This window comes from Danio rerio, chromosome 4 (genome assembly GCF_052040795.2).
Source record: "Danio rerio strain M-AB ecotype USA chromosome 4, GRCz13ab, whole genome shotgun sequence".
NCBI lineage: Eukaryota > Metazoa > Chordata > Actinopteri > Cypriniformes > Danionidae > Danio > Danio rerio.
The window spans coordinates 76,915,281-76,942,500 of NC_141024.2; the positions used below are offsets into that span (position 1 = coordinate 76,915,281).

At 44.5% G+C, this 27,220-nt stretch overlaps 3 protein-coding genes and 1 non-coding gene across 12 annotated transcripts in view; 2 read left to right on the forward strand and 2 right to left on the reverse strand.

Annotated features, from left to right (window-relative positions):
- The window catches only part of si:dkey-61p9.7, an 88,805-nt gene extending 79,581 nt beyond the window's left edge, over positions 1-9,224 (reverse strand). For 6 of the 7 annotated variants that reach the window (XM_087246996.1, XM_087246995.1, XM_087246994.1 and 3 more), the window contains exon 1: positions 9,128-9,224. The gene's annotated coding sequence lies outside the window, so the exon portion shown is untranslated. Of the gene's footprint in view, positions 1-9,056 lie in introns of all 7 variants that reach the window. The other variant, XM_087247000.1, reaches the window with a different exon arrangement.
- LOC148682569 (uncharacterized) overlaps positions 1-27,220 on the reverse strand; it is a 1,090,975-nt gene that overhangs the window by 985,076 nt on the left and 78,679 nt on the right. The gene's annotated exons all lie outside the window — the stretch shown is intronic.
- Positions 447-4,730, forward strand: LOC147845332 (uncharacterized). Of its 2 annotated transcripts, none has more exons than XM_087250566.1 (2): positions 447-1,876; positions 2,228-4,730. In XM_087250566.1, coding segments are annotated over exons 1-2 (792 nt in total). In that variant the 5' UTR covers positions 447-1,875; the 3' UTR covers positions 3,019-4,730. The 2 variants fall into 2 exon arrangements, with proteins under 2 accessions (XP_087106692.1, XP_087106693.1); XM_087250567.1 differs by having other exon boundaries at positions 1,319-1,836.
- LOC137490097 (18S ribosomal RNA) overlaps positions 26,689-27,220 on the forward strand; it is a 1,939-nt gene continuing 1,407 nt past the window's right edge. Inside the window, exon 1 of the ribosomal RNA XR_015484627.1 lies at positions 26,689-27,220. This exon is cut by the window's right edge and continues 1,407 nt beyond it. This is a non-coding gene — a ribosomal RNA (18S ribosomal RNA).

Below are 27,220 nucleotides of genomic sequence, written 5' to 3' on the forward strand. Positions count from 1 at the left end.
AGTGACATTGAAAACACACAGAAAACAATGTACGCATCTAATCAAGTTTGTTCTGTACTCAGTGCTTAATTTGAGCCAGGTATTACCAGACCCTGTTCCGGAAAATGTCAGATTTTTATGTTTAGCATTCCGGTATTTATTTTAAACAATTCAGCAAGCAAGGCTGTGTGGATTGTATGTGACAGACTTCTGATAATGAGCCTGATCAAGAGAGATCTCGAGAAGGAACTGTGTTCCTGCATCAGTATAGCGGGAGAACAAAGCAAAGTGAGTCAGCCTGAAAAGATGACAGAACAGGGAACTGTGGGCTCTTCTTGAAGATCAGACAGAGTAACTCATTAGACTAAATGGTGATGTTTATAAGATTTATGCACTATCACCTTTTAATGACATCATGTTCCGGGAAAACTGAAATCATGTGGTGGATGTGGATCACGGTGACTTATGGCCAGACTTGTTCCAGAAATGTTTCATTTACAAACTAAGCACTGGTTAGAGTACTTCGAAAGTGCACTGTGGTTTGTGTGATGAAGAAGGTTTAAAAGTAAACTATAATTCTAACTGAAGACAAGCAGGATAAAGCCTGGTCAGTACTAAAACTTGACTTTAAAAGCGGTCAAGAGTGGGGCGTAAACCCAACACCCAGACATAATATATGATTAGGTACAATAAAACTAAATCCCAAAATGAATTTTATTTGCAGTGTCTTATTTATGATTCGATTTTTTGAACATTAGTCCATAACAGGTCTTTATATCCATAGTACTTTTACAATGTATATCGATGAAGAAAAGTGAATAAAACCTAAAACAGTATTTCAGATTGGGGAACATTACAACATTTAAGGCAGGCATGACAAAAGCTGGTGTAGTTCTAGTTTAAATAAAACCGATTCAAATCAGCTTAATACAAATGTTACTGTGGAAAGATGATCCACTTGAGAGCAGCTCCAATTTTGCGTTGGAGAAAGTTATTTATTACTTATTTTATTGCTTACTTGTTGTTTATTATAGTTTGATTGTAATGAAAAAAGAAAGTAAAACAGCTAATATCAGCATTATTAGCCGCTTAAGTAACAAGTTTCCCCTCAAATGCTGCAGAACAAAAAGAAAAAACTGTTGTCCATTGACTTGCTAAATAACCTAACTTCCCTAGTTAACCTAATTAACAAAGTTAAGCCTTTATACTTTTATCTTAATACTAGGGTTTTGCAAAATAACTGGCAAAATTATTTTATATATATATTTTATACACTGTCATCATGGCAAAGAAAAGAAATTGGTCAGAAATGATTTATTAAAAGTATTATGTTTAAAATGTCTTTAAAATATATTGTAAAAGAATGAAAATGTCACAGAAGGGCAAATAATTTTGTTATCAACGATGTGCGTGAACTACAGACTTAAATCCTGGATAAAAAAAATTACTTTATAATGATTCTCTTCTTAAACATGTTTTGTTGTGCTGGTTTAAAGTCTATTTTGTATTTTTATATTCTGGGTAAAGCATAAGACTAAAAAATGCTCATCTAATGAAAAATACTCGGGCAGATAAATAACTCAGTTACAACAGGTAACTCAAACTGTCATTCAGCAAATTTAAATTTGCATTTCTGCTCGTTCATGTACAGCTGACAGAGAGAGTGACGGCAGGCAAACTCTGCATCCACCTTTTTTTTTACACACATTTCATACTTGAACTGAACATGCATCAGAGTTGTAATGGTACACAAAATTCATAATCAGAACACAGTCTCAGTTAAGTCAAAATACATCTCAGTACATTTACAGAAGAAATACTTCATTTAAAAACTTTAGGATTACAATGAAGTTTACAGTGGCTGAGGGAGCTGCAACTTAAGAAAACATCTTCATCAGTTGGACAGCACAAATGTTGCAAATTCCCAAAATGCATATTTATATATATATTTATATATATAACAAGTGAGCGTTCCACTGGGTTATCGACATATATATATATATATATATATATATATATATATATATATATATATATATATATATATATATATATATATATATATAAATAAATATATATATATATATATATATATATAAATAAATATATATATATATATATATATATAAATATAACAATATATATAAATATAAATATATATATATATATATATATATATATATATATATATATATATATATATATATATATATATATATATATATATATATATATGTCGATAACCCAGTGGAACGCTCACTTGTCGATAACCCAGTGGAACGCTCACTTGTCGATAACCCAGTGAAACGCTCACTTGTCGATAACCCAGTGGAACGCTCACTTGTCGATAACCCAGTGGAACGCTCACCTGTCGATAACCCAGAGGAACGCTCACCTGTCGATAACCCAGAGGAACGCTCACTTGTCGATAACCCAGTGGAACGCTCACTTGTCGATAACCCAGAGGAACGCTCCCCTTTCGATAACCCAGTGGAACGCTCACCTGTCGATAACCCAGTTGAACGCTCACCTGTCGATAACCCAGAGGAACGCTCACTTGTCGATAACCCAGTGGAACGCTCACTTGTCGATAACCCAGAGGAACGCTCCCCTTTCGATAACCCAGTGGAACGCTCACTTGTCGATAACCCAGAGGAACGCTCACTTGTCGATAACCCAGTGGAACGCTCACTTGTCGATAACCCAGAGGAACGCTCCCCTTTCGATAACCCAGTGGAACGCTCACTTGTCGATAACCCAGTGGAACGCTCACTTGTCGATAACCCAGTGGAACGCTCACTTGTCGATAACCCAGTGGAACGCTCACTTGTCGATAACCCAGAGGAACGCTCCCCTTTCGATAACCCAGAGGAACGCTCACCTGTCGATAACCCAGAGGAACGCTCACCTGTCGATAACCCAGAGGAACGCTCAATTGTCATTTACCCTGTGGAACACTCAACTATTGATAACCCAGAGGAACACTCACTTGTCGATAAGATAAATATTTACTTACTGTTTCAGTACTTGCTAGTTTAGTCTCACCTGTTGCTGCAGCTCCAGATTCTTGGAAAATGTCTGAAAAAACCAAACTGTCAAACACACACACCTGTCCAAAGTTAAGTCCCAGATGCCCTGTGGAAGCAGGATGCAGGTGTTTTTTCAGGTGTTCTGCTGTCTACCTTACTTGATTCTATATGCTCCAGACACTTTCCTACAAACAGTGTAACAAGCGCTCCATCATATACAGCTAAACTAGCTCATACACACAAGCAGCACACCAAAACCATGAAGACAGAAATAAACCACAGAACTAATCAAACAGACTACATCGTCAGACTGAAGCACACAGAAGAAGGCGACGAGACATATATAAATGCTCTAACTGATGATCAGACGTACCTTCTGCCGCCGCCGCTGCTGTGTAAATGTGCTCTTCTGATGCAGTCGGGTCCAGCCAATGTTGACAACCACTTCAGATATAATTATTAAAAGTCTTTGAACAATGGATTAGATAAAGAACACACAACATAGAAATATTAATTCCAAATGAGAGTTATTCTGCCATAAGAGGAAGCTCGCAGTGTGAAGGGCTGTACAATAGCTTTGAGTAGTGGAGATCTGTGTTTTACAGACACTTTAATTCTCCAAACACGCCGCAGGTTTCAGCTGATCGCATCCACATCAGCCTGTAAACCACACAAACACATTATTAAACCCAGAGGGAAATCAAGTGTTTTACTGCAGCTCCATTACGAATTCATCAAATAAAAATAAACAATATTAAAACATCAATTCATTATTTAAAGAAGGATTTCTATATGGTTTATTTCTATAAGGGTTTAATAGGCACAGGTATGCACAGATATTGGTTTCACTCTGTGGAGCACCTAGCTAATATCAGTGTTTAACTTAACACACTCCTGCGTTTATCAGGACATTATAAAGTGTGTGTGGTGTTGTCTGAGATTTGACAACATCCTTCATTCTGACACTCCAGTTAAACCCCCACAACAGCAAAGATACAAAACCTGCCACCGACTCAAAACACCTCCAGCACTTTAGGACAAATGTTGAAGGACTTTAATAAACCAGCTGGGTTTGATCATATTTTCAGACGCAGCCCCAGACAAAAACCAAGGGCCTCTCGAACACCAGCTTCCTCAGCTGATCCTGTCCAACAGAATTAAACACAAACCGCTAACATTCAGACACAGAGAAGAAGCCTGTCCTAAAGCACTGAAGCATTGTCCTAAAGCTGAAGAGGTTTGGGTATTGTGTGTATTATTGAGTGAATCCGCATTTCAGCAGAAGAGAAGTGGAGTGTATCGTGTCAGCTGGAGTTTGTTTTCCAGATTATGCTCATATCAAACATCAAACAAGCAAGTAATACAGTGCTGAGTGGAGGAGTTAAATATATATATGAACTGAAACTGAACGGAGGGAAGATCACAGCGATTAACGTCTGTAATCCTCATTTCTGCTTCAGCTCTTCATTTACAGTAGTGTCAGACTCATCGACAGAGAAAGACCCACAGCAATGACCATCACATCACACTTTACCACTTCAGGATAGAAAACAGAACCAGACTTTCAGGAAATGTAGAGACAATGGAGATCAGAAAATGAGGGAAATGCTGTTAATGAAGCTGATGCGGATCATTACAGCCTTTGAATCTTTGCTTGATATCTTTGGTATTGACTGCAAATGCAGAGTTTCCAGAAGCATACAAAAAATAAAATGAACAAGTGTGCTAAAAAAAAAAAAAAAAAAAAAATATATATAAGTCATATTTAAGTACTGATAGTCTCATCTCACACACACACACACACAATTTAATAAATGTGGCATTCAAGAAAATGTTATTTCTCTTTGGAAACTAAGAGCTTTGCCAGCAAGGAAACTTCACATTACCTTATCATGAGTCAGCAAAACATTAGAATTATATAATAAAATATGGGATAAAAGGGAAATTCCCAGAATACTGTAAGACCAGGCAGAGATTGTACAACAGCAGAGACGAGGTGTAAGATTTAGAAAAAGACAAATGAAATGCTATCAGCTGGAAATGAAGAACACAATCAGAGCAGGGTTATGATGATCCAGCTTTATGACTGAAACATGAAATAAGGAAAGCACAAATAAACAGTCTATTAGGCATCTTCGAGATTAATGAGCGATTAATGAAGACACTTAGAAAATCAGGTGTAAATGACAGATACAGAGAGTCAGGTCAGAGTTATTTATAAAGTGCTTTTACCTTGTAGATTAGTCCAAAACACTTCACAGATGAACATCCATAACAGGAGGAATGAATCAATCCACTATAGGTGTTGTTGTAAACAGAGAAGACAGAAGCAGCTGATTGTGTCATCATTTATAAATCAATAATGAGAATTTGTGAGACATTAAACACAGTGTAGGATGGTGGTGTGAAACTGTACAGGGCTGTACACGTCAGGGAAAAGACGAATGCAAGAAAACATTAAATATGATGAGTGTTTCGCTGGAAGTGATTAACCATGTGTGTGTGACAGATGATAGATGTGTGGTGGTGGCGGACACAGTGCTTCAGAAACTAGAACAGCAGACACTGAGCTGATTTACAGGAGCTTTCACAACAACCCAGCAGAGGCAAAAATTCAGACCAACAAACCAAACCAAACCTCATCAACGAGCATACAGAGTGTGTGTTCAGCATGTGTACCACACGCGAATACACTGCACATATCTGAACACAAGCATAGCAGGAATCATCACAGATTTGCAGGAACATGCGGCATCAGAAATCAGCGTTGGGGAAAGGAGTCAGTGAATGCAGAGAAAACCCCTGTGTTATCATTATACAGACTCTGCTGTGGGAAAGCAGGATACAAACAAAATATATGTAGTCAATTACACACCGAGGGCTGAAGACAGAGCAGGAAAGGAGATTCAGTTTCTCAATATCTGAAACACTTCAAACAGTGAAACACACACATGGTCACACACTAAAACAACTGAGGCAGATTTCCAGGATTATAGATGGAGAGACATGCCTATCCAAAATGGATTAGATGAATGTAAAAAGGGATGAATGTAACGGGGTGAGGCCATCATTAAACAGCAGTTCAATATACAGCTCTGCTTCTCAAACCGGCCTTAAACAATGACAACTATTCAAAACACACTGTAGGATCAGTTCTGGAGCTTTCCAGACATCTCCCCAACAACTGACTCAGCTCTAGTGCAACTAGGAGAAACGCTTCTGATGAAGGAACACCAGGAAAACAGCACCACAGAATATTTAGGAATATGATTATGAAAGATTGAACATGATTGGTTGGGCAGTACATGAAACACACAGGTCAATGTGTCTGAGAAAGAGGACACTCAGTGTGCATCAGGAGACAGATGGATGATCACAGTGTCAGAACTCATCCATTTACTCAACACACACACACACACACACACACACACACACACACACACACACACACACACACACACACACTGATGGAATTTACATTTACATTTACATTTAGTCATTTAGCAGACGCTTTTATCCAAAGCGACTTACAAATGAGGACAAGGAAGCAATTTACACCACTAAGAGCAACAATGAATAAGTACTAAAGGCAAGTTTCAGGTCTGTAAAGTCTAAGAAGGGAAGTGTTAGTAATTTTTTTTTTTTTTTTTTTTTTGTACAGTTAGTGTGATATACAAATAGGCAATTGCAGATTAGGAAGTGAAGTGGAGACTAAATAGTTGAGTTTTTAGTCGTTTCTTGAAAATAGCGAGTGACTCTGCTGTTCTGATGCAGTTAGGGAGTTCATTCCACCAACTGGGCAGATTGAGCGTGAGCGTTCGCGAAAGTGATTTTTTTCCTCTTTGGGATGGAACCACGAGGCGACGTTCATTCACAGAACGCAAGTTTCTGGAGGGCACATAGATCTGCAGAAGTGAGTGCAGATAAGAAGGTGCTAGGCCAGAAGTCACTTTGTAGGCAAACATCAGAGTTTTGAATTTGATGCGAGCAGCAACTGGCAGCCAGTGCAAACGGACTAGCAGCGGAGTGACATGTGCTCGTTTAGGTTCATTGAAGACAACTCGTGCTGCTGCATTCTGGAGCAGTTGAAGAGGCTTGATAGAGTTAGCTGGAAGCCCAGCTAGTAGAGAGTTGCAGTAATCCAGTTTGGAGAGAACAAGAGCTTGAACAAGGAGTTGAGCTGCATGTTCAGATAAGAAGGGTCGGATCTTTCTGATGTTATAGAGTGCAAATCTGCACGATCGAGCAGTTCTAGAAATGTGGTCAGAGAAGTTTAGTTGGTCATCAATCGTTACTCCAAGGCTTTTCACCATTTTGGATGCAGTAATGGTTGCCCCATCCATCTGGATTGAAAAGTTATGGTGTAGAGTCGGGTTGGCAGAAACTACAAGCATTTCCGTTTTTGCGAGGTTCAGCTGAAGATGATGATCTTTCATCCAGTGTGAAATATCCAACAGGCAGGCTGAGATACGAGCTGGAACCGAGGGATCATCAGGATGAAAAGAGAGGTATAGCTGGGTATCATCAGCATAGCAGTGGTAGGAGAATCCATGTCTCTGGATGACTGGTCCTAGAGATGATGTGTAGATGGAGAAGAGAAGTGGCCCAAGAACAGAGCCTTGAGGTACCCCAGTGTTTAGATGCTGTAGGTTGGACACCTCTCCCCTCCAAGACACCCTGAATGACCTGTCATAGAGGTAAGATAAGAACCATTGTATAATGCTTCTCCTGCCGACTAATGCTAGCGTGCTCGCTATATAGTGGTTACCTGGCGTTTGGACACGCCTCCCGAGTCAAAACAAGGGCCGAAACTGAGGCGGACGACGCGAAACCGCGTTTGCGTTCGCTACACAAGCTCTTATAGTAACCAAGGAAACAGTGGCTAAACAACTTCTAGTATTATACACAACTGAAAGCAAGTTTAAATGTCCTACAACTTTACACAAACAGCTGGAAACAAGTCCTCAAACCATACACAACAACTGAAACAAATCTTAAATGTACTTACAGGCTGCTGGTCTAGATGCTGATAAAGTGTCCAAGTGAATTATTTGTCCATCCAAATCAAGCATACAATATAAAAGCCATTGCATTAATGTACATCACACAGACGTGGAAAACTCAGTTTATGGCATGTTGTGTTAACAGACAGCAGAGTATTTAGTGAAAGAGATCCTAAAGCCCGTATCTGACTCCTTTAGCAGGTGTCTGATTGGTCTTTATTTCAGTTTTAAAGGACTGATCAGCTACAAGATGAAGATTTGGCAGAGCATACAGGTTATAAAGTGGCATGACATCTATATGAAATGCGGAGAAATGTGTGTTGGAAAGAAAATGGCCATTCAAACTTATCCTGAACTTCATACAAAACCAGGAAACAAATGAAAGCTGTTATTGTGGACTGAAACACTCTCACGTATATTAGTGCAATGTGCAACAACAAATATTCCAGCAGTTTCAGTCACTAAAGATTGGGATGGGAAAACCCTTTCCCTGTTACATTGCAGAAAAGCAAAAAGACAATGATTACATATTTGAAAGAGCAGAAGAGATGAAACAGATTAAATCTCCCCGTTTCTCCAGTCCTCAACTCAGCTGCACTCCACCCTCCAGTCCAGTAGGTGTCAGAATCTGCACCTTTACACTGTTTGCCAAACACCAGTAAACAGAAGAAGAACAATGTTTAAAAACGCCTCATCTTAAACCCCGGTGTTTCCAGCTCTCAGATAAGACCACTGTCTGTTGATCTTGTTTAAACGATTGTCTTTGCAAATGATGTGGAGTTTTGTTGATTAGTTTTTAATGAGGTTATTCGTTTGTAACTGTACACTGTAACTCTTATATTTATCCGAGAACTCATTAAAGATGAAGCAGCAACTGCACTTGAGTGTGATAATACAGCAGAGCAAGAAGACAAGCACAAGACTACACTCCCCACATTCTCTCCATCAGCTCGCCTACAGATCAGATCAGTGAAGCGAGTGATCAGCTGTAACTCACGGCCTGTTTGTTGGCTGAGTGTTAGAGAAATGATGGTGAATAGCCCACAGCTCTGTGTTTAATCTGTCTCGGATACCATCAAGCAGATCTATAATAGTGGAGGAACCCTTTCTGCTTACCTGGTGATGCTGACCGGCCGAGATGAGCAGGAGAGAACACACGAACAGGTGAACCGCTGAGCAAACACTGGAGGAGAAACACACAGGTGAGTGAAACAGCAGGTAGAGCTCTTCTTCTTGCTTTATTGGTGGTTTGCCTTCTCAGAGCAGTACTGCCACCTACTGTGAGCTCTGGGCCAGAGACTGAATTTCCTTTTCCTCTGGACTCTTCAAGGCAGAGCTCGGATCTGACTGTGTGCTTTCTGTGAAAAATGAGGAGTAGGGTTTACTTGAAGAAAGCTTGGAGACGTTTTTCACACACAAAAGGCTAGTAAATCTTCAAAGCTTTGCCAAATAAAACATCAGTACATTTAATTAGAAATGTCAAGTTTACTTGTGGAATTCTAAGTACGTTTTATTGACTTTGTTTGTAAAGCTGACTTAAGTTGTGTTTAAATATATTACTATTTTTAGATTATTTTTCATCCAAGATTCCTAATTATCTTATTCAGTTATCCTGAGTTAACTTTACTTCAAAATGTAAAATAATAACTGGTGATGCATTGCAACTGTTTTTTAATAAAAGCACTGCCAGACATTTCCATCGAGCACTTTAATTCAGTGTTATCTCTTGCTTTATGATATAATAGACTGTACTGATGTTAAGACCTGCGCTCTGCTGCATAAAGTGCTAAAGTTTTTAAAAGTTAGACAAAACTTACAATTTAGAGGATAAAATATAAAAAATAAGATACTAACAAGCCTTCAACACTTAAAGAATCGTACATATCCAAAGTAAACAGTCATTTAGACATTTGAATGTACCTGGTAGTCCTCAATGAGCTCCTCAGATGATTCTCCCGGGTAGGAAAGCAGGCAGCGGAAGACAACATCTCACTTGTCTTCAACTTGCTGATTAAAACAAAAGTAAACTTCAGTGGTCATTAACCAGCAACAGTGAGAATCTCTGCTTATCTAATAAGTCAGGAAGCTTCTTCGAACAATTTGGCACCTTTAAAGGTACAGTTATATATTTTGTTTCCCTACAGGTGTGGTGTTCATTTAATAAACACTCTAAAAATTAAATAAATGAACTGGCATGTAACATTTATTGCTTTAGAACTTCAGCACTAGCTTCAAATCATTGTTCTACCTGGAAAACACCTATTGAGCAATTACAGACCAATCTCAAATCTCCCTTTCATTGGCAAAATCATTGAAGAGGTTGTTTTCAACCGGGTTAACAAGTTCTTAATCTTCAAGGGGTGTTTAGACTATTTAAAGACTGGTTTCAGAGCACATCACAGTACAGAGAGCGCTCTTATAAAGATAATCAATGATATACGCCTAAATACAGATTCAGTCAGACTAACAGTGCTGATACTGCTGGATCTCAGTGCTGCATTTGACACTGTCCATCACAGCATACTTCTGGATAGACTGGAAAACTGGGTTGGGCTGTCTGGCATGGTCCTCAAATGGTTTAGATCTTACCTTGAAGGTCGAGATTGCCATGTCAGTATAGGTGACCATAGGTCGAGGTGGACACCCATGACATGCGGAGTCCCTCAAGACTCGATTCTGGCACCTCTCCTGTTCAACCTTTACATGCTCCCTCTGAGCCAAATAATGAGAAAGAACCAAATCTCCTACCACAGCTCTGCTGATGACACTCAGATCTACCTAGCCTTACTGCCTAATGACTACAGCCCCATTAGCCGCGTTTCCACTATCGCGCCTAAAGCGAGCGAGCGAGCCAGGGCGAGCCAAGGCCAGTGGCGTTTCCACTGTCACTTCCGGGGCCTAATCGGGCCAAAGCGGGGCTTTCTCGGGGCCAACGGACAGCCTTTTTCGGCCCGCCGAATACCTTGGGCCAAGGAGGGCCAGCCGGGGCTTCGGGGCGGAGTGAAAGGAGAGGCGGGCACAGTTTTCCGATCGCACTCGAGTACATGCGCCAAACAAATAAATAAATAAGGGAAAGAAAACATCTGGAACAAATTATAGGCTGGGGTCTTTTTTGCATATGATCGCCCTTAAGTTTCTCTTTTAAATGTAAGGCTGTTGCATAAAATGATCTTTCTTTGCTGCATCTTTGATGTTTCAATAACGCATAATAATCTTTACACCATATTAAAGACACAGCAGACAGTAAAGGTTTTCAAGAGGTTTTGTCAAGTTTAATACTGTGTGTGTTTTTGTGCGTTTAGATGCCTGTGTATGTGTGTGAGACCGAAAAAAGCGCTCCATTCATAGCTCTGTTGATGCCGCGAGCGGCTTTTTTCTTTTCTTTTTATTGTTTTAATTTATTTTGGAGATAATACACTATATGAATACAACAGTAGGACATTAAACTTTACAAATTTCATGTCCACTTTTGTAGGCTCAAAACAATAGTGTCATATCTAGATAAAATAGCCCTATATTGAAATAATTTAAAGAATTACAAATATTAGATAGGCCTATAATAAAATCACATTAAATAAATAAACCAATATAAAACTAACAAAAGCTATAGCTATAACAATTAGGTACTATATCAAACTGTTTCAAATTTATATTAAACTTTCATTTTTCAAAAGCCTCTTTGAAAAAAAGATTTTAGATATTTTCTAAAAAAATAAAAATAAATAAACACCGGAAAATGTTTTAAATATTATTTATAAAGTATTTGGATACGATGAAATTAATCAAATCATGCAAACAGAGCATTTTCGGGGTGAGTGAACGCAGAAATAGGCGACCTTTTTTTCTGTCTGCAGCTGCGCAGCACTTTTTTGACGGAGAAAAACTGCAAGTTCAAAATGTGTTCTGTGTCCTCAAACAAGTGTGTGTGTTTTATATGACGTGGTAAAATTAAAAAAGGAAATTTTAAATACATAAAGAGCTTTATTAGTGCATAGCTGCTGAGCGCAGTGAAATATAGGCAATATTTTATTACGTGCTGCTCTTATGTGCTGAAACACTGAACACTTTCCTTTACTTAAGATATAATAAGCAACATCTTTAAATAAAGGGAATCACCTATTAAGTGTCATAAAGCCTATAGGGGGAAAATAATCATGTTTCAGTTCTCTCCGGAGCATTTGGGATGAATGTTGGACAGATTCTTGTCTAGAGGATGTTATAAAATACATTTTATATCGAGTTATTACTTCTAATGAATATGATGAATGAAAACACACAGGCATGTGCGTATAGACATGCGTTGTACTGCTGTAAAGTAACGTGTCATTTGTTTGTTTTGGTTGTCCTATTTTAATAGTTTCGTGATGATGTGATGGTGTGCTTTATCTGCATGATTCTCGCTGAAGTGGGCGGTTTGAGTGACGTTCGATTCGGGGGATGTTCTGGGGGCGGGGTTTGCGTGACGCGCTGCGAGCTACTAGCCCCACAGTGGAAACGCAACATGATTTCGGCCTCACTGCTCAACCTCCCGGGCGATTGGCCCGGCCTGGCCCGATATAAGCCCTGGCTCGCACTGGCCTGATAGTGGAAATGCGGCTATTGACACCCTCTGCCAGTGCATTGATGAAATGAACAGTTGGATGTGCCAAAACTTTCTTCAGGTAAACAAAGAGAAAACTGAAGTCACTGCGTTTGGGAACAGAGATGAGCTTCTCAAGGTGAATGTGTACCTTGGCACTAAAGGTCAAACAACAAAAAATAAGGTCAAGAATCTTGGTGTGACTCTGGAGTCAGATCTGAGTTTCAACAGTCATGTCAAAGCAGTCAGTAAATCAGCATACTATCATCTCAAAAACATTGCACGAATCAGATGCTGTGTTTCCAGTGAAGATTTAGAGAAACTTGTTCATGCTTTTATCAGCAGCAGGGTCCAAATCCAACTCACTCTTTAAGATCTCAAAACTCAGAGCTTCTGGTAGTACCTAGAATAGCAAAATCAAGTAAAGGAGGTCGAGCCTTCTCCTTTATGGCTCCTACACTCTGGAATAGCCTTCCTGATAACGTCCGAGGCTCAGACACACTCTCCCAGTTCAAAACTAGATTAAAGACCTATCTGTTTAGTAAAGCATACACTCAATGCATCACCTAGCGGGTTCCACACTGGCTTCTACATCTTGCTTATATACACTATGAACAGCAGCTACGCTAATTATTCTCTTTATTCTCTATTTTCACCTGGGGATACTCATCCTGAGACCCTCAGATTATGCAGAGTCACTGATTGGATCCAAGACTATTGACGAGATGATCCCAAGGTTTCCATATCCGGGACCAGGCCATATCCTGAGCTGCTGCTGCGCTGATGGTCATGGAGGAGTGGAGAACATGAGTCTGATTCCAGCGACGCTCCAGGGACAGACGAGTCTTCACTGAGGCCATCTTCCAGCCTCCACCGCTGTGATTGAAGCTCTGCACAAGACTTTTGGCCAGCTTAAAAAGGCTGTGCCCAAATTAAAATGGCTGTGCCCACCTGAGTCTGGTTCTCTTAAGGTTTATTTTCTTCACTCCTATCAGGTGAAGTTTTTTTTCCCTCTCCGCTGTCGCCACTGGCTCGCATGGTTCAGGACTGGTAGAGCTACGCATCGATGAATTTGCTCTTCAGTGTTTGAACTCTCAGTAATGATTAAATCACACTGAACTGAGCTAAACTGAACTGAACTGAACTTAAACACTAAAACCTGAACCACACTGTTCCAGTTACTATGACTATTTATGTGAAGCTGCTTTGACACAATCTACATTGTAAAAGCGCTATACAAATAAAGCTGAATTGAATTGAATTGCTGTAACGGCCTTCTCACTGGCCTTCCCAAAAAGACAGTCAGACAGTTGCAGCTCATAAGTTATTGTATAACGGTTTGTTTTGTAGAGTATCAAAGATATTTAGCTTAAAGGGGCTAATAATATTGAGATTAAGCTCTTAAGGCTCTTAATTTTTTATTTCTTTTTGCTATTTAGGCTTATTAGAACCTAATTAGAATAAAACCTAAGTATCCTCTTTTGATGTGATGCATTTTTAGAGAAAAATGATGTCCATAAATGTGGACTCGTGGTCTGAATGTCCATAAAACACAATAAAGTCACCTTTGTGGAATAGAGTGAAAAACTCTTTATTTCTGCCTTGAACCCAGCTGTCTTTTCCTGACTGTTTTTTATGCATTAACAACACATACACACATATTTTTTGAACATGCTTTGACTATCAGTAAAAATATTTTTTGCCCTTTCTGGACAGTTAAAATAGTGTTTGGGACATTTCATATGCTACAGGATAACACTGGATAACACATATGTCTGCAACAAAATACAAAACATAAGACAAAAGAGCAAAAATGTGCTGTCCATGTATGTGGCCAGGAGGGGAAAATGTTTTTAAAAAAAAATTAAAACTGATTTTATTCTAGCCGATATAAACAAATAAGACTTTCTCCCAAAGAAGAAAAAAAAAACATTATCCGACATACTGTGAAAATTTTTTGCTCTGGTAAACATCATTTGGGAAATATTTAAAAAAGAAAAAAAATTAAAAGGAGCTAATAATTCTGACTTCAATTATATATATATATATATATATATATATATATATGTGTGTGTGTGTGTGTGTGTGTGTGTGTGTGTGTGTGTGTGTGTGTGTGTGTGTCTGTTTTAAGTCATGGAAAATAATTGCAGTTACAATGTAGCCTTTAAACTTTCGAGAAACACTTGATTTGCTTTAAAAATGATGCAGTTAGGAATAGAATTGTAATTATTAGAGGTCATATTTATTGCATGTAGCATAATTTATTTAGATTTTAAATGTTTACTATTGTGGAAAATAAACAATCTGGTAACACTGTTCCTCATCTTCAAATGTATAACTATATTGTTGTTATAACTATATTGAGTTTTGCAGGACTATATGTGGGGAAAATATATTTTTTAATAAATAAACTTGGATGTAGTTAGATAACGTCGCTAGCTTACGGTACACGCTATATTTATATCAAGTCTGCAGTCTTCTACTGCATCAGGAGATAGCTACCCTGCTTTTATAAATGTTCTAAACAAACCCTAATCTGAATCAACAAATCGTCTTTATTTGTTTACTTTTTACTTTCCGAGTGGAAAACCGCAGTGGACCTTGGGATCGCAATGAACCTTGGGATTGCGACCATAGACTGTAAAAAAATAGATTGCGACAAACATAGACCCCAACTTCAATGAATAATTAAATAACAAAAAGATCAGCTAAATATTTTTTTTAACTTAGTACTTTAAATGTAATATTTGCTAAAGTAAAAATAATAATAATTAATCAGTTTTATTAGGCATAATAACCCTAAACTGGGCAGTCGAATATAATTTTACTGATTAGATGTAAATTAAATGATAACATATTTATCAACACCAAATAATCTCCAATAAAAATGTAAAAAATACATAATGCAGCATTAACCTACCACGTATTGTTGCACGTTTCATTTGGGAGAGTTAAACTCATGAGAGAACTCACCGGTATTACATTTTGACCAATAGCTGAGCGCTGTTAAACTCACCGTTGAATGAAAGTCACATTGACAGAAGTATATTCTTAGTTACCCTGTTTACAGATGCTTTTCATGAACAAAACAAAATCACATATTTTAAAATAAAAAACTGTGATTATAGGCGTAAACAAGGTTTAAAATATTGCGTTGACATCTATTGGTAATTATGCGAAGCTTTGAGCGTCTCTATATGACGTCTGATGCAACCTATTGAAAGCAATAGAATTCCCTTTGCGTCAGTATAGTGACCCCAGGGGCACCTTTGGCGTTCTTATACTGACGCGCAAGGTGCTTCACCATGCTTCAGATGTTGATGCCTTCGGGGTAAGAATGGGTTGCATACTAGCTTAGGCTTACCACTTAACAAGCTCACTGTTGTTTGTCTACCACTTTTAAATGTTGCCTGATTAGTGGTGTTAAGTATTACAATTTTTACAATAATACAATAATTTGTTAAATTTCAATATATAATTCAGAAAAAATCATAGAAGCAAATCAATTTCAAATAGGAATGGGTGATTAAAATACCTGCGTATCCCTATATACATGTATGGTAAAACTAAGCTCCCAAACAAGCTTGAACGGCATGCGCCTTTGCGGAAAGACCTAATTAAAGATAATAAAATGATAAACTGTTAATGCTTACCTCTTAAAATGCTATGAAGGTAAATCAGTAGCAAAACTCGAGAGCTTGCAAATGTAAATGTGAGCACTTGTGATAATAATATTTGTATGTGTTGGTTGAAATGTACACTCACAGCTCTGATGTGAACAGCTGAATCCCTCGATTTGCACACACACACACACACACACACACACAAAACACACTTGTGTTTTGAATTGGAAGTTGCAGATTAATAGTTGTGTATTTGTAAAATGTCAATCACAAATACAAAATGACAGACACACGTGTGCACCGCAAATTTGATTGCATTTTCGCTCTACAACCACAGGTCGACACTCACAACCTCTCAGATTCGTCAGTACAAATACAAATCTCTTGCGCTCTGACTTTGGTAACCATTTCTCGCAATCTCTGTAGCAGTGAAGTGCGGATCGATTCTAAAATATCGACATCTCCAATTCCAGCTTTGTATATTCTAGAATCGATTATCTTATCAAAATATCGGCAGCTAGCTTTCTGCAACTCTCACATGGTTGCCCACTGAAGCTATGCAGGGCTGCGCCCGGTCAGTACCTGGGTGGGAGACCACATGGGAAAGCTAGATTGCTGCCGGAAGAGGTGTTAGTGAGGCCAGCAGGGGGCACTCAACCTGTGGTCTGTGTGGATCCTAATGCCCCAGTATAGTGACGGGGACTCTATACTGCTCAGTGAGTACTGTCTTTCGCATGGGACGTTAAACCCAGGTCCTGGCTCTCCAGGATCGTTAAAAATCCCAGGATGTCTTTCGAAAAAGAGTAGGGGTTTAACCCCAGCATCCTGGCCAAATCCGCAATCTGGTCTCTGTCCATCGTGGCCTCCTAACCATCCCCATATCATAACTGGCTTCATCACTCTGTCTCCTCTCCACCAATCAGCTGGTGTGTGATGTGTGGTCTGGCGCAAAATGTCTGCCGTCGCGTCTTCCAGGTGGATGCTGCACACTGGTGCTGGATGAGGAGATTCCCCCCATTGTGTAAAGTGCTCTGAGTGCCCAGAAAAGCGCTATATAAATGTAAGGAATTAATAATAATTATTCTTCTTCTTATTGTTATTATTATAAAATATCGACATTTCAATCATTTGGACCAAATATGTTTTTTTTTGGAAGTAGAAACATAGTGGAAAGTAACCACGATTACCCTAGTCTGAATAATGCCAACTTAGTCTGACTACTTGTTCTTCCGCCTGCAAAGTCATGTGCGTAATATGGCACTGTACAACTGTAGACTCAGAGCACACTAGCTAGCCACTTAGTCAGCTGGCCTGGCACATGCGAAGTTATGTGTGGAGCTACTTTACTTTTATCAAGTCATACTGCAAGTCAAATGATGCGGTTTATGACACGTGTAACAAAACAGTGAGGTACTGTGGTAATACTAAAAACCTAACCAAACATCTACATAGAAATCACGAGACAGAATATGACAACGTCATGACTAGGCGGTCAGACGAGGAGGAAATAAGAGGTACAGGTGCTGCTAGGGCGAGACAGACATCGCTTTCACAGTCCTTAGGTGCAGCAGGCAGGCACCATCCAGGTACAGAGGCAGAAAATGCGCCGATGTGGCTGTATTAGGGGTCTTGGGTGTTTGTGACTGATAAAACCACAAAAAAAAGGTTCAAAACACTTTCATGAAAACCAGATTAACATGTCACTAAATGTAGAAGTGTGAATGTTTTTTAAAATGTTCAGGCAGGCGTTTTAAGATATACACGCCCAGATGCTGTCAATAAATATGCAAGTTGGCTTTTTTGTATGATAATTCTTCTTTAATAAACAAGAATAACCCGTAATATGGTTCGTATTCAGTATAGAGTGACACTTTTAAGTACACTACTTGTTACTTTAATTTCCCAAACAGTCATTTTTGGGCAGTATAGGAATTGGATTGGTATCGCCGATACTCGCCTTCATTATACATGGTATCGAATTGGATAGGGAAATCAGCGGTATCGCACATCACTACTCTGTAGCAGAACTCATCTGTGCACTCGCAGATGCAGAGGTGCGAGCAGCGCGGGGCGGGGCAGGTGTAAAGCTGTTTGATTGGCTGATGCCTGACCAATGAACAATGCCAGCAGCCAACAGGACTGAGGTGCAAAAGAGTAATTTCCCACCGTTATTTTATTGTTTAGGGTTTATTTCAACTATTTTCTGAAAATATTTTTGTTGAATAGCATTAATTCTACGGAAATGTACATACCAGTAAAAGAGCAGCAAAGCCGGTTTATTGGCTAGAGCCAGCCAATGAGATGGGACGTTTCTGTACGTCAGCACACAGGGCAGCTCACGTTGTTGGAAGAATCAAGCAATCAGAGGCGGGTAAGTTATTATTTTTAAAAAATATCTATATGTTCAATACTGTTAGCTAAGCTAAGGACTGTGCTAGGTGCTTCTGTAGTTTGTTTTTTATATTAGAAATGGTTAGGAGCTGCTTTCAATGATGTTATACGGTTCTAAAGATACAATTTAACACAGATGAAATGAGAAATTGTAATAGTATTTATAGTAAACAATATAACGTTTTTGAACCATACTAACTATAGTAAACTGTATTATACTGTATACTGCAGTATCTACAACTTTAATAAATTGCAGTATACTTATATATATACAGACACACAAACACACACACACACACACAGTTTAAAGTTGAATAAATTGAAATATAGCTATCTGTTTAAAACTAAACATTCTAATGTATTCATTTGTAAAAACCTAATACATTTTAAAGCAGTTTCATTTCTTTCTGATTTATACATGTACATGCATTACATCTGATTTAGGTCCACAACTTGCACCCTTCAAGCCTTCACTACAGGGCAGAAAGCAGGCTGTTGTGTAAAGCTGGTTGATGCTCGCTGTAATAGAGAGAGATGATGACTGTCCAGCTAATGTTGCTTAACCCTGCAGATGAGATGCTCAATGTGGACCCTCAGCCGAGCGATGGACACCGTCTCCCTCACCTAGTTGCTCTTCCTTTGGACACACGTATCATGTTGAAGGATGCAAGTTGTGGACCTAAATCAGATGTAATGCATGTACATGTATAAATCAGAAAGAAATGAAACTGCTTTAAAATGTATTAGGTTTTTACAAATGAATACATTAGAATGTTTAGTTTTAAACAGATAGCTATATTTCAATTTATTCAACTTTAAACTGTGTGTGTGTGTGTGTGTGTTTGTGTGTCTGTATATATATAAGTATACTGCAATTTATTAAAGTTGTAGATACTGCAGTATACAGTATAATACAGTTTACTATAGTTAGTATGGTTCAAAAACGTTATATTGTTTACTATAAATACTATTACAATTTCTCATTTCATCTGTGTTAAATTGTATCTTTAGAACCGTATAACATCATTGAAAGCAGCTCCTAACCATTTCTAATATAAAAAACAAACTACAGAAGCACCTAGCACAGTCCTTAGCTTAGCTAACAGTATTGAACATATAGATATTTTTTAAAAATAACAACTTACCCGCCTCTGATTGCTTGATTCTTCCAACAACGTGAGCTGCCCTGTGTGCTGACGTACAGAAACGTCCCATCTCATTGGCTGGCTCTAGCCAATAAACCGGCTTTGCTGCTCTTTTACTGGTATGTACATTTCCGTAGAATTAATGCTATTCAACAAAAATATTTTCAGAAAATAGTTGAAATAAACCCTAAACAATAAAATAACGGTGGGAAATTACTCTTTTGCACCTCAGTCCTGTTGGCTGCTGGCATTGTTCATTGGTCAGGCATCAGCCAATCAAACAGCTTTACACCTGCCCCGCCCGCGCTGCTCGCGCCTCTGCATCTGCGAGTGCACAGATGAGTTCTGCTACAGAGATTGCGGGAGATGTGTAGCAAAAGTCCGAGGGCGAGAGATTTGTAGTTGTACTGAAAAATCTGAGAGGTTGTGAGTGTCGACCTGTGCTTGTAGATCGAAGATGCAATCAAATTTGCGGTGCACACGTGTTTCTGTCATTTTGTATTTGTGATTGACATTTTACAAATACACAACTATTAATCTGCAACTTCCAATTCAAAACACAAGTGTGTGTGTGTGTGTGTGTGCAAATCTGTAACGACCGGGGAGGGAGTGACAGATACAACTGAGGTAAGATCCAATATGCAGGTTTATTCAGCGTCAGGCAACCAATGGTCAAATCAGGTACAAACAGGTATGTGCAGGCAAATCCAAAATCATAGTCGTATTAACAGGCAACAGATCAAAAGACAGGTGGCTAAACAGGAGAACAGGGAATACAGGGCTAAGGTCTAACACGGAGAAAACAAGACAGGGAAACGCGTTGTAAAGTCACAATAAAGCAAACAAGACTCGGCCAACAGGATGGGTCAATGAATGGCTTATGTATGGTGTGTTATCAGTCTTTGACAAGGTTCAGCTGGTGAGTGTAAACAAGCTAGATGAATGAGCAGGCGTGAGTGTCTGGGAGAAGTGCATGTATGCAAATGTAGTCCAGAGGAAGGCGGAAGTGTAGTTCATGGTTATAGTGGAAACCAGCGATCTCAGGAGAGCGATCACTGGTTATCGTAACAAAATCGAGGGATTCAGCTGTTTACATCAGAGCTGTGAGTGTACATTTCAACCTTCACATACAAATATTATTATCACAAGTGCTCACATTTACATTTGCAAGCTCTCGAGTTTTGCTACTGATTTACCTTCATAAAATGCTCACTGCCGTTGTTGAGATTCAAATGCAAATATCTCAATCAAATCCGCAAAATGGAGTGAACTTTGTTAAAATAATTGTCGAGCCATCTTTTCTAAATTTTATTAGCTTAATTGCTTTCTCCTTGTTAATTGTGGGTCACCAGCGGCACCGCTACAGAAGAGGTGTTAAAATTTCAGTCTGTGGCAAAAACGACCGGTCATCTCTCCTCACATGCGGCCTGCGCGACTGACCGATCACAGCCAGGCAGGTTGTGCCTTTTTGGGCACAGATGCCGAGCAGCACCGCTTGGAAGTTCTGACTCTCCATCACCAGTTATTGTTGACCTGCCATCAAGGATTCGTGGAAAGCGCCATTTAATGGACTCAGGTTTTGAGAGCTTGAATGTGTTTCAAACTATTGTCTTTGGTGGCAATCAAAAGTGATTTTTCCCCCTGTGGAGCTCCAGAGTTGGTGCTTGGGAGCTTGGCTTCTCACTGTCTGTCTGCAAGCGGGGACATGTCCTAGCCCGCCTGCCTGCCTGCTCTCCTCCGTCCGTTTCTGTGTTTAATGGTTGGTTGTGGTGTGGTTGGGTCTTTCCTTTAAACGCAGTCAGATGTGTGACTTGGCCTGCCAGGCCCCTCTGAAGTTTCCCACCCCTCCTCCCGTGGGGCTCCAGAGTTGGTGATTGGGGGTACTTGTCTTCCCACTGGCTCTCTGCGTGCAGGGACATGTCCTGGCCTGCTTGCCCCCTGCCTGCTGTCCCTGGTCTGTTTCAGTGTAATGGTTGGTGGTGGTGGGGTTTTACCCTTCTTTTGACTGCGATTAGCTGTGTGACCTGGCCTGCCAGGCCTTTCTGAAGCCCTCTCTTCGTGTTGTTCTTGAGTTGGTGCTTAGGGTGCTTGGCTTCCCACTGGCTGTCTGCATGCAGAAACAAATCCTGCCTACCTGCTTGCCTGCTATCCTTGGTCCGTTTTAGTGTTTAGTGGTGGTGGTTTTTTATTGGTCTTTTCTTTGCCCGTGGTCAGCTGTGTGACCTGGCCTGCCGAGCCCCTCTGAAGCCCTCCCCCTCGTGGTGCTCCAGAGTTGGTGCTTGGGTTGTTTGGTTTTCCACCGGTTGTCTGTGAGCAGGGATGTGCCTCGGTTTACCTACCTGCCTGCTCTTCCTGTTAATTTTCAGTGTTTAAAAGTTGACGGTGGTAAAGGTGATGAGGAGTGTTTGTAGTTTCCTTTGCCTGTTGTCTGCCCACTATTGCTAGTGGTAATAAATGGAGTAAGAGACACAATGGAGGTTTGCGGGAAATTTCATTACTGTCCAGGTGGGTAACCAGCAGCACGCAGTACCTATATGGGGTAACCAGCAGCAGAAGGGATTCAGTCCCAACCCGCACCCCACAGCAGAGCCTTTATTGGGGCACCAGCAGCACGCAGTACCTATGTGGGGTAACCAGCGGCAGAAGGGGTTCTGTCCCGACCCGCACCCCACAGCAAAGCCCCTACTGGGGCACCAGCAGCACGCAGTACCTATGTGGGGTAACCAGCGGCAGAAGGGGTTCTGTCCCGACCCGCACCCCACAGCAAAGCCCCTACTGGGGCACCAGCAGCACGCAGTACCCACGTGGGTCGCCAGCGGCAGAAGGGGTCCAGCCTCGCCCCGCACCCCACAGCAAAGCCTTTAGTGGGGCACCAGCAGCACGCAGTACCTACATGGGGTTACCAGCGGCAGAAGAGGTCCGGACCCGACCCACACCCCACAGCAAAGCCTTCGATGGGGTACCAGCAGCACGCAGTACATAAATGGGTCACCAGCGGCGCGTGAGTCTGGCGCGCGCGCCTTACCGGAGTCAGTGTCCCCGGGCTTAAGAGTGGGGTGCCCGGGCACGGCTGGTGAACGGGTTCCATGTGGTGGGGTCAGAGGCCGGCCGGTGTCCCCCGGCCTAGCCAGCCAGCCAGTCAGTCAGCCCGGCCCAGCCCAGCCCAGCCCAGCCAGCCAGCCAGCCAGCCAGCCAGCCCAGCCCAGCGCTGTCCAGCCAGCCCTGTCCAGCCCAGCCCAGGCAAGCCCAGGCCGGCCGGCCAGCCAGCCAGCCAGCAAGCCCAGGCCAGGCCAGGCCCAGCCAGCCCAGCCAGCCCTGCCCTGCCCTGCCCTGCCCTGCCCAGCCCAGCCCAGGCCGGCCAGCCAGCCAGCCAGCCAGCCAGCCAGCCAGCCCAGGCCAGGCCAGGCCAGGCCAGGCCAGGCCAGGCCAGGCCAGGCCAGGCCCAGCCCGGCCAGGCCAGGCCCAGCCCAGCCAGCCCAGTCAGCCAGCCAGCCCAGCCCAGCCAGCCAGCCAGCCAGCCAGCCAGCCCAGCCCAGCCCAGCCCAGGCAAGCCCAGGCCGGCCAGCCAGCCAGCCAGCCAAGGCCAGGCCAGGCCCAGCCCAGCCAGCCAGCCAGCCAGCCCAGGCAAGGCCAGGCCAGGCCAGGCCAGGCCAGGCCAGGCCAGGCCAGGCCAGGCCAGGCCCAGCCCAGCCAGGCCAGCCCAGCCGAGCCCAGCCAGCCAGCCAGCCAGCCAGCCCAGCCCAGCCCAGCCCAGCCCTGCCCTGCCCTGCCCTGCCCTGCCCTGCCCAGCCCAGCCCAGCCCAGCCCAGCCAAGCCCAGGCCGGCCAGCCAGCCAGCCAGCCAGCCAGCCCAGGCCAGGCCAGGCCAGGCCAGGCCAGGCCAGGCCAGGCCCAGCCCAGCCAGCCAGCCAGCCAGCCAGCCAGCCAGCCAGGCCAGGCCAGGCCAGGCCATGCCCAGCCCAGCCAGCCAGCCAGCCCAGGCCAAGCAAGCCCTGGCTGGGCAGCAAGCCCAGCTCAGCCAGCCAGCCCAGGCCAGGCAAGCCCTGGCCGGCCAGCCAGCCAAGCCCAGCCAGCCAATCAGTCAGTCAAGCCAAGGCCAGTCAGTCAGGTCAATCAGCCCAGCCCAGCCCAGCCTAGCCTAGCCTAGCCCAGCCCAGCCCAGCCCAGCCCAGCCCAGCCCTGCCCTGCCCAACCTGACAGCCAGGCCTGCTCAGCCAGCCAGCCAGCCATCCTGGTGTTGGAGAGGCTTGGGCTTTAGAGTGGTTGGTCGATAGTCCATGGCCGGAGGGAGAGTGAGCACTATCTCCTCCCACTTCTCCTCTTCCTTTACCACCACCACCACCACCACCACCACCACCACCACCACCACCACCACCACCCCGGAGGCCCGGGGATTGGGCTTGGGGATAGGGTAAGGGTTGCCTGGAGGCTTGGGGGTGGGTTAGGGCTGCCCGGAGGCCCGGGGATTGGGCTTGGGGATAGGGTAAGGGTTGCCTGGAGGCTTGGGGGTGGGTTAGGGCTGCCCGGAGGCCCGGGGATTGGGCTTGGGGATAGGGTAAGGGTTGCCTGGAGGCTTGGGGGTGGGTTAGGGCTGCCAGGAGGCCCGGGGATTGGGCTTGGGCATAGGGTAAGGGTTGCCTGGAGGCTTGGGGGTGGGTTAGGGCTGCCTGGAGGCCCGGGGATTGGGCTTGGGGATAGGGTAAGGGTTGCCTGGAGGCTTGGGGGTGGGTTAGGGCTGCCAGGAGGCCCGGGGATTGGGCTTGGGCATAGGGTAAGGGTTGCCTGGAGGCTTGGGGGTGGGTTAGGGCTGCCTGGAGGCCCGGGGATTGGGCTTGGGCATAGGGTAAGGGTTGCCTGGAGGCTTGGGGGTGGGTTAGGGCTGCCTGGAGGCCCGGGGATTGGGCTTGGGGATAGGGTAAGGGTTGCCTGGAGGCTTGGGGGTGGGTTAGGGCTGCCAGGAGGCCCGGGGATTGGGCTTGGGCATAGGGTAAGGGTTGCCTGGAGGCTTGGGGGTGGGTTAGGGCTGCCTGGAGGCCCGGGGATTGGGCTTGGGGATAGGGTAAGGGTTGCCTGGAGGCTTGGGGGTGGGTTAGGGCTGCCAGGAGGCCCGGGGATTGGGCTTGGGCATAGGGTAAGGGTTGCCTGGAGGCTTGGGGGTGGGTTAGGGCTGCCTGGAGGCCCGGGGATTGGGCTTGGGGATAGGGTAAGGGTTGCCTGGAGGCTTGGGGGTGGGTTAGGGCTGCCTGGAGGCCCGGGGATTGGGCTTGGGGATAGGGTAAGGGTTGCCTGGAGGCTTGGGGGTGGGTTAGGGCTGCCAGGAGGCCCGGGGATTGGGCTTGGGCATAGGGTAAGGGTTGCCTGGAGGCTTGGGGGTGGGTTAGGGCTGCCTGGAGGCCCGGGGATTGGGCTTGGGGATAGGGTAAGGGTTGCCTGGAGGCTTGGGGGTGGGTTAGGGCTGCCAGGAGGCCCGGGGATTGGGCTTGGGCATAGGGTAAGGGTTGCCTGGAGGCTTGGGGGTGGGTTAGGGCTGCCAGGAGGCCCGGGGATTGGGCTTGGGGATAGGGTAAGGGTTGCCTGGAGGCTTGGGGGTGGGTTAGGGCTGCCAGGAGGCCCGGGGATTGGGCTTGAGCATAGGGTAAGGGTTGCCTGGAGGCTTGGGGGGGTTAGGGTTAGGGTTGCCCGGAGGCCTGGGGATTGAGCTTGGGGATAGGGTAAGGGTTGCCTGGAGGCTTGGGTGTTAGGGTTAGGGTTTCCCGGAGGACTGGGAATTGGGTTAGGGTTGCCTGGAGACTTGGGGGTGGGGTTAGGGCTGCCCGGAGGCCTGGGGATTGGGCTTGGGGATAGGGTTAGGGTTGCCCGGAGGCTTAGTTGTTGGGCTTGTGGAGCTTTGGCTTGCCTGGTTGCCTGAGGCTTGGGAGAAGTGCCACCCCGCGTGCCAGCCAGAAAGGTCAGCTGTGGGTGACCAGCAGCACCGCTCCGGCTGCCGAAGGCAAAGTCAGTCGCGGGTCACCATCGGCACCCGATTCGGCAAGGGAGAAGCAAGAAGCGGCCGCTAACCCTGACTATCCATGGCCCCCGAGCTCAGGTTCACAGCCGGGCGGGACGTGACCTCTTGGGTCTCTCTCTCCCGGAGGTCTGGGCAGCCGTCACTGGTTATCGCTGACCTGCCGTCGAGGTTTCGGGGAAGGCGTGATTTAGTGGACTTAGGTTTTGAGCGCGTAACTACGTGCCACCGCCTTCCACCACCTGACCGATGGGAATTGTGCGCGATGCCCCAGGGGCAGGCCCCTTGCCCGGTCCTCCGACAAAGGGGACCGCTGTGGGTGGGGTGGGTTCCTCCCCGTTTTGGGCATTCGAAAGGAGGGCGAGGCGGGCCTTCACCCAGACCTCGACCCTTGCTCCTTTGGGTTAAAGACTCAGATGGCCCGTCGATCTCAGACCGCCCTGTACCGACGGAACAAGTGCGCTAGTCGGTGCTGTGCGTGCGCTCTTACCGGGCAGCATCCCTCCTTGCCCCCCCTCCTCTTCCTCACCACCCGGGTGTAATCCCGGGCGCGTAGGCTGACTTGGGGGTGGGGAAGCTGTGTGGTAGGCGCGCGCGGCATCTGCGGCGCACTCGATCCCGTTGCGAAGCACGATCCTTCCTGGTGATGGCCTCGACCCAGCGGCCAGCCCAACGCCGGCAGACCCCCCTCATTTCCATGTGTGCGGTGGGGGGTGGGTAGGCGGCGGTACCTGGGAGCCCAATCCCCCCCTCCCACTTAGCCCGCGTGCCCCCTCCTGCGAGCAGTCGTGACGCCTCGGCGGAGCGAGGCCCGCTTGTAGGTAGGCGGCGCGGAGCTGTGGTGCGGGCGGGAGGGTTCTCTTCCGCCGAGTCCTTTCCCTCTCTCCTCCGGCACTCTCGGGCCTTACCACCACGCGATTCACCCGAGGCGAGGGCTACCTGGTTGATCCTGCCAGTAATATATGCTTGTCTCAAAGATTAAGCCATGCAAGTCTAAGTGCACACGGCCGGTACAGTGAAACTGCGAATGGCTCATTAAATCAGTTATGGTTCCTTTGATCGCTCCACCCGGTTACTTGGATAACTGTGGCAATTCCAGAGCTAATACATGCCAACGAGCGCCGACCTGGGCCGCCCTTCTCCCCTCGGGGCGGGGGGTGGGTACCCGGGGACGCGTGCATTTATCAGATCCAAAACCCATGCGGGTGCGCGGGCGGTGGAGAGGGGGGCCTCGCGCCTACCCGCCGCCGTCCGCCCCCGGCCTCGCTTTGGTGACTCTAGATAACCTCGGGCCGATCGCGCGCCCTCGCGGCGGCGACGGTTCATTCGAATGTCTGCCCTATCAACTTTCGATGGTAGGTCCGTCGCCTACCATGGTGACCACGGGTGACGGGGAATCAGGGTTCGATTCCGGAGAGGGAGCCTGAGAAACGGCTACCACATCCAAGGAAGGCAGCAGGCGCGCAAA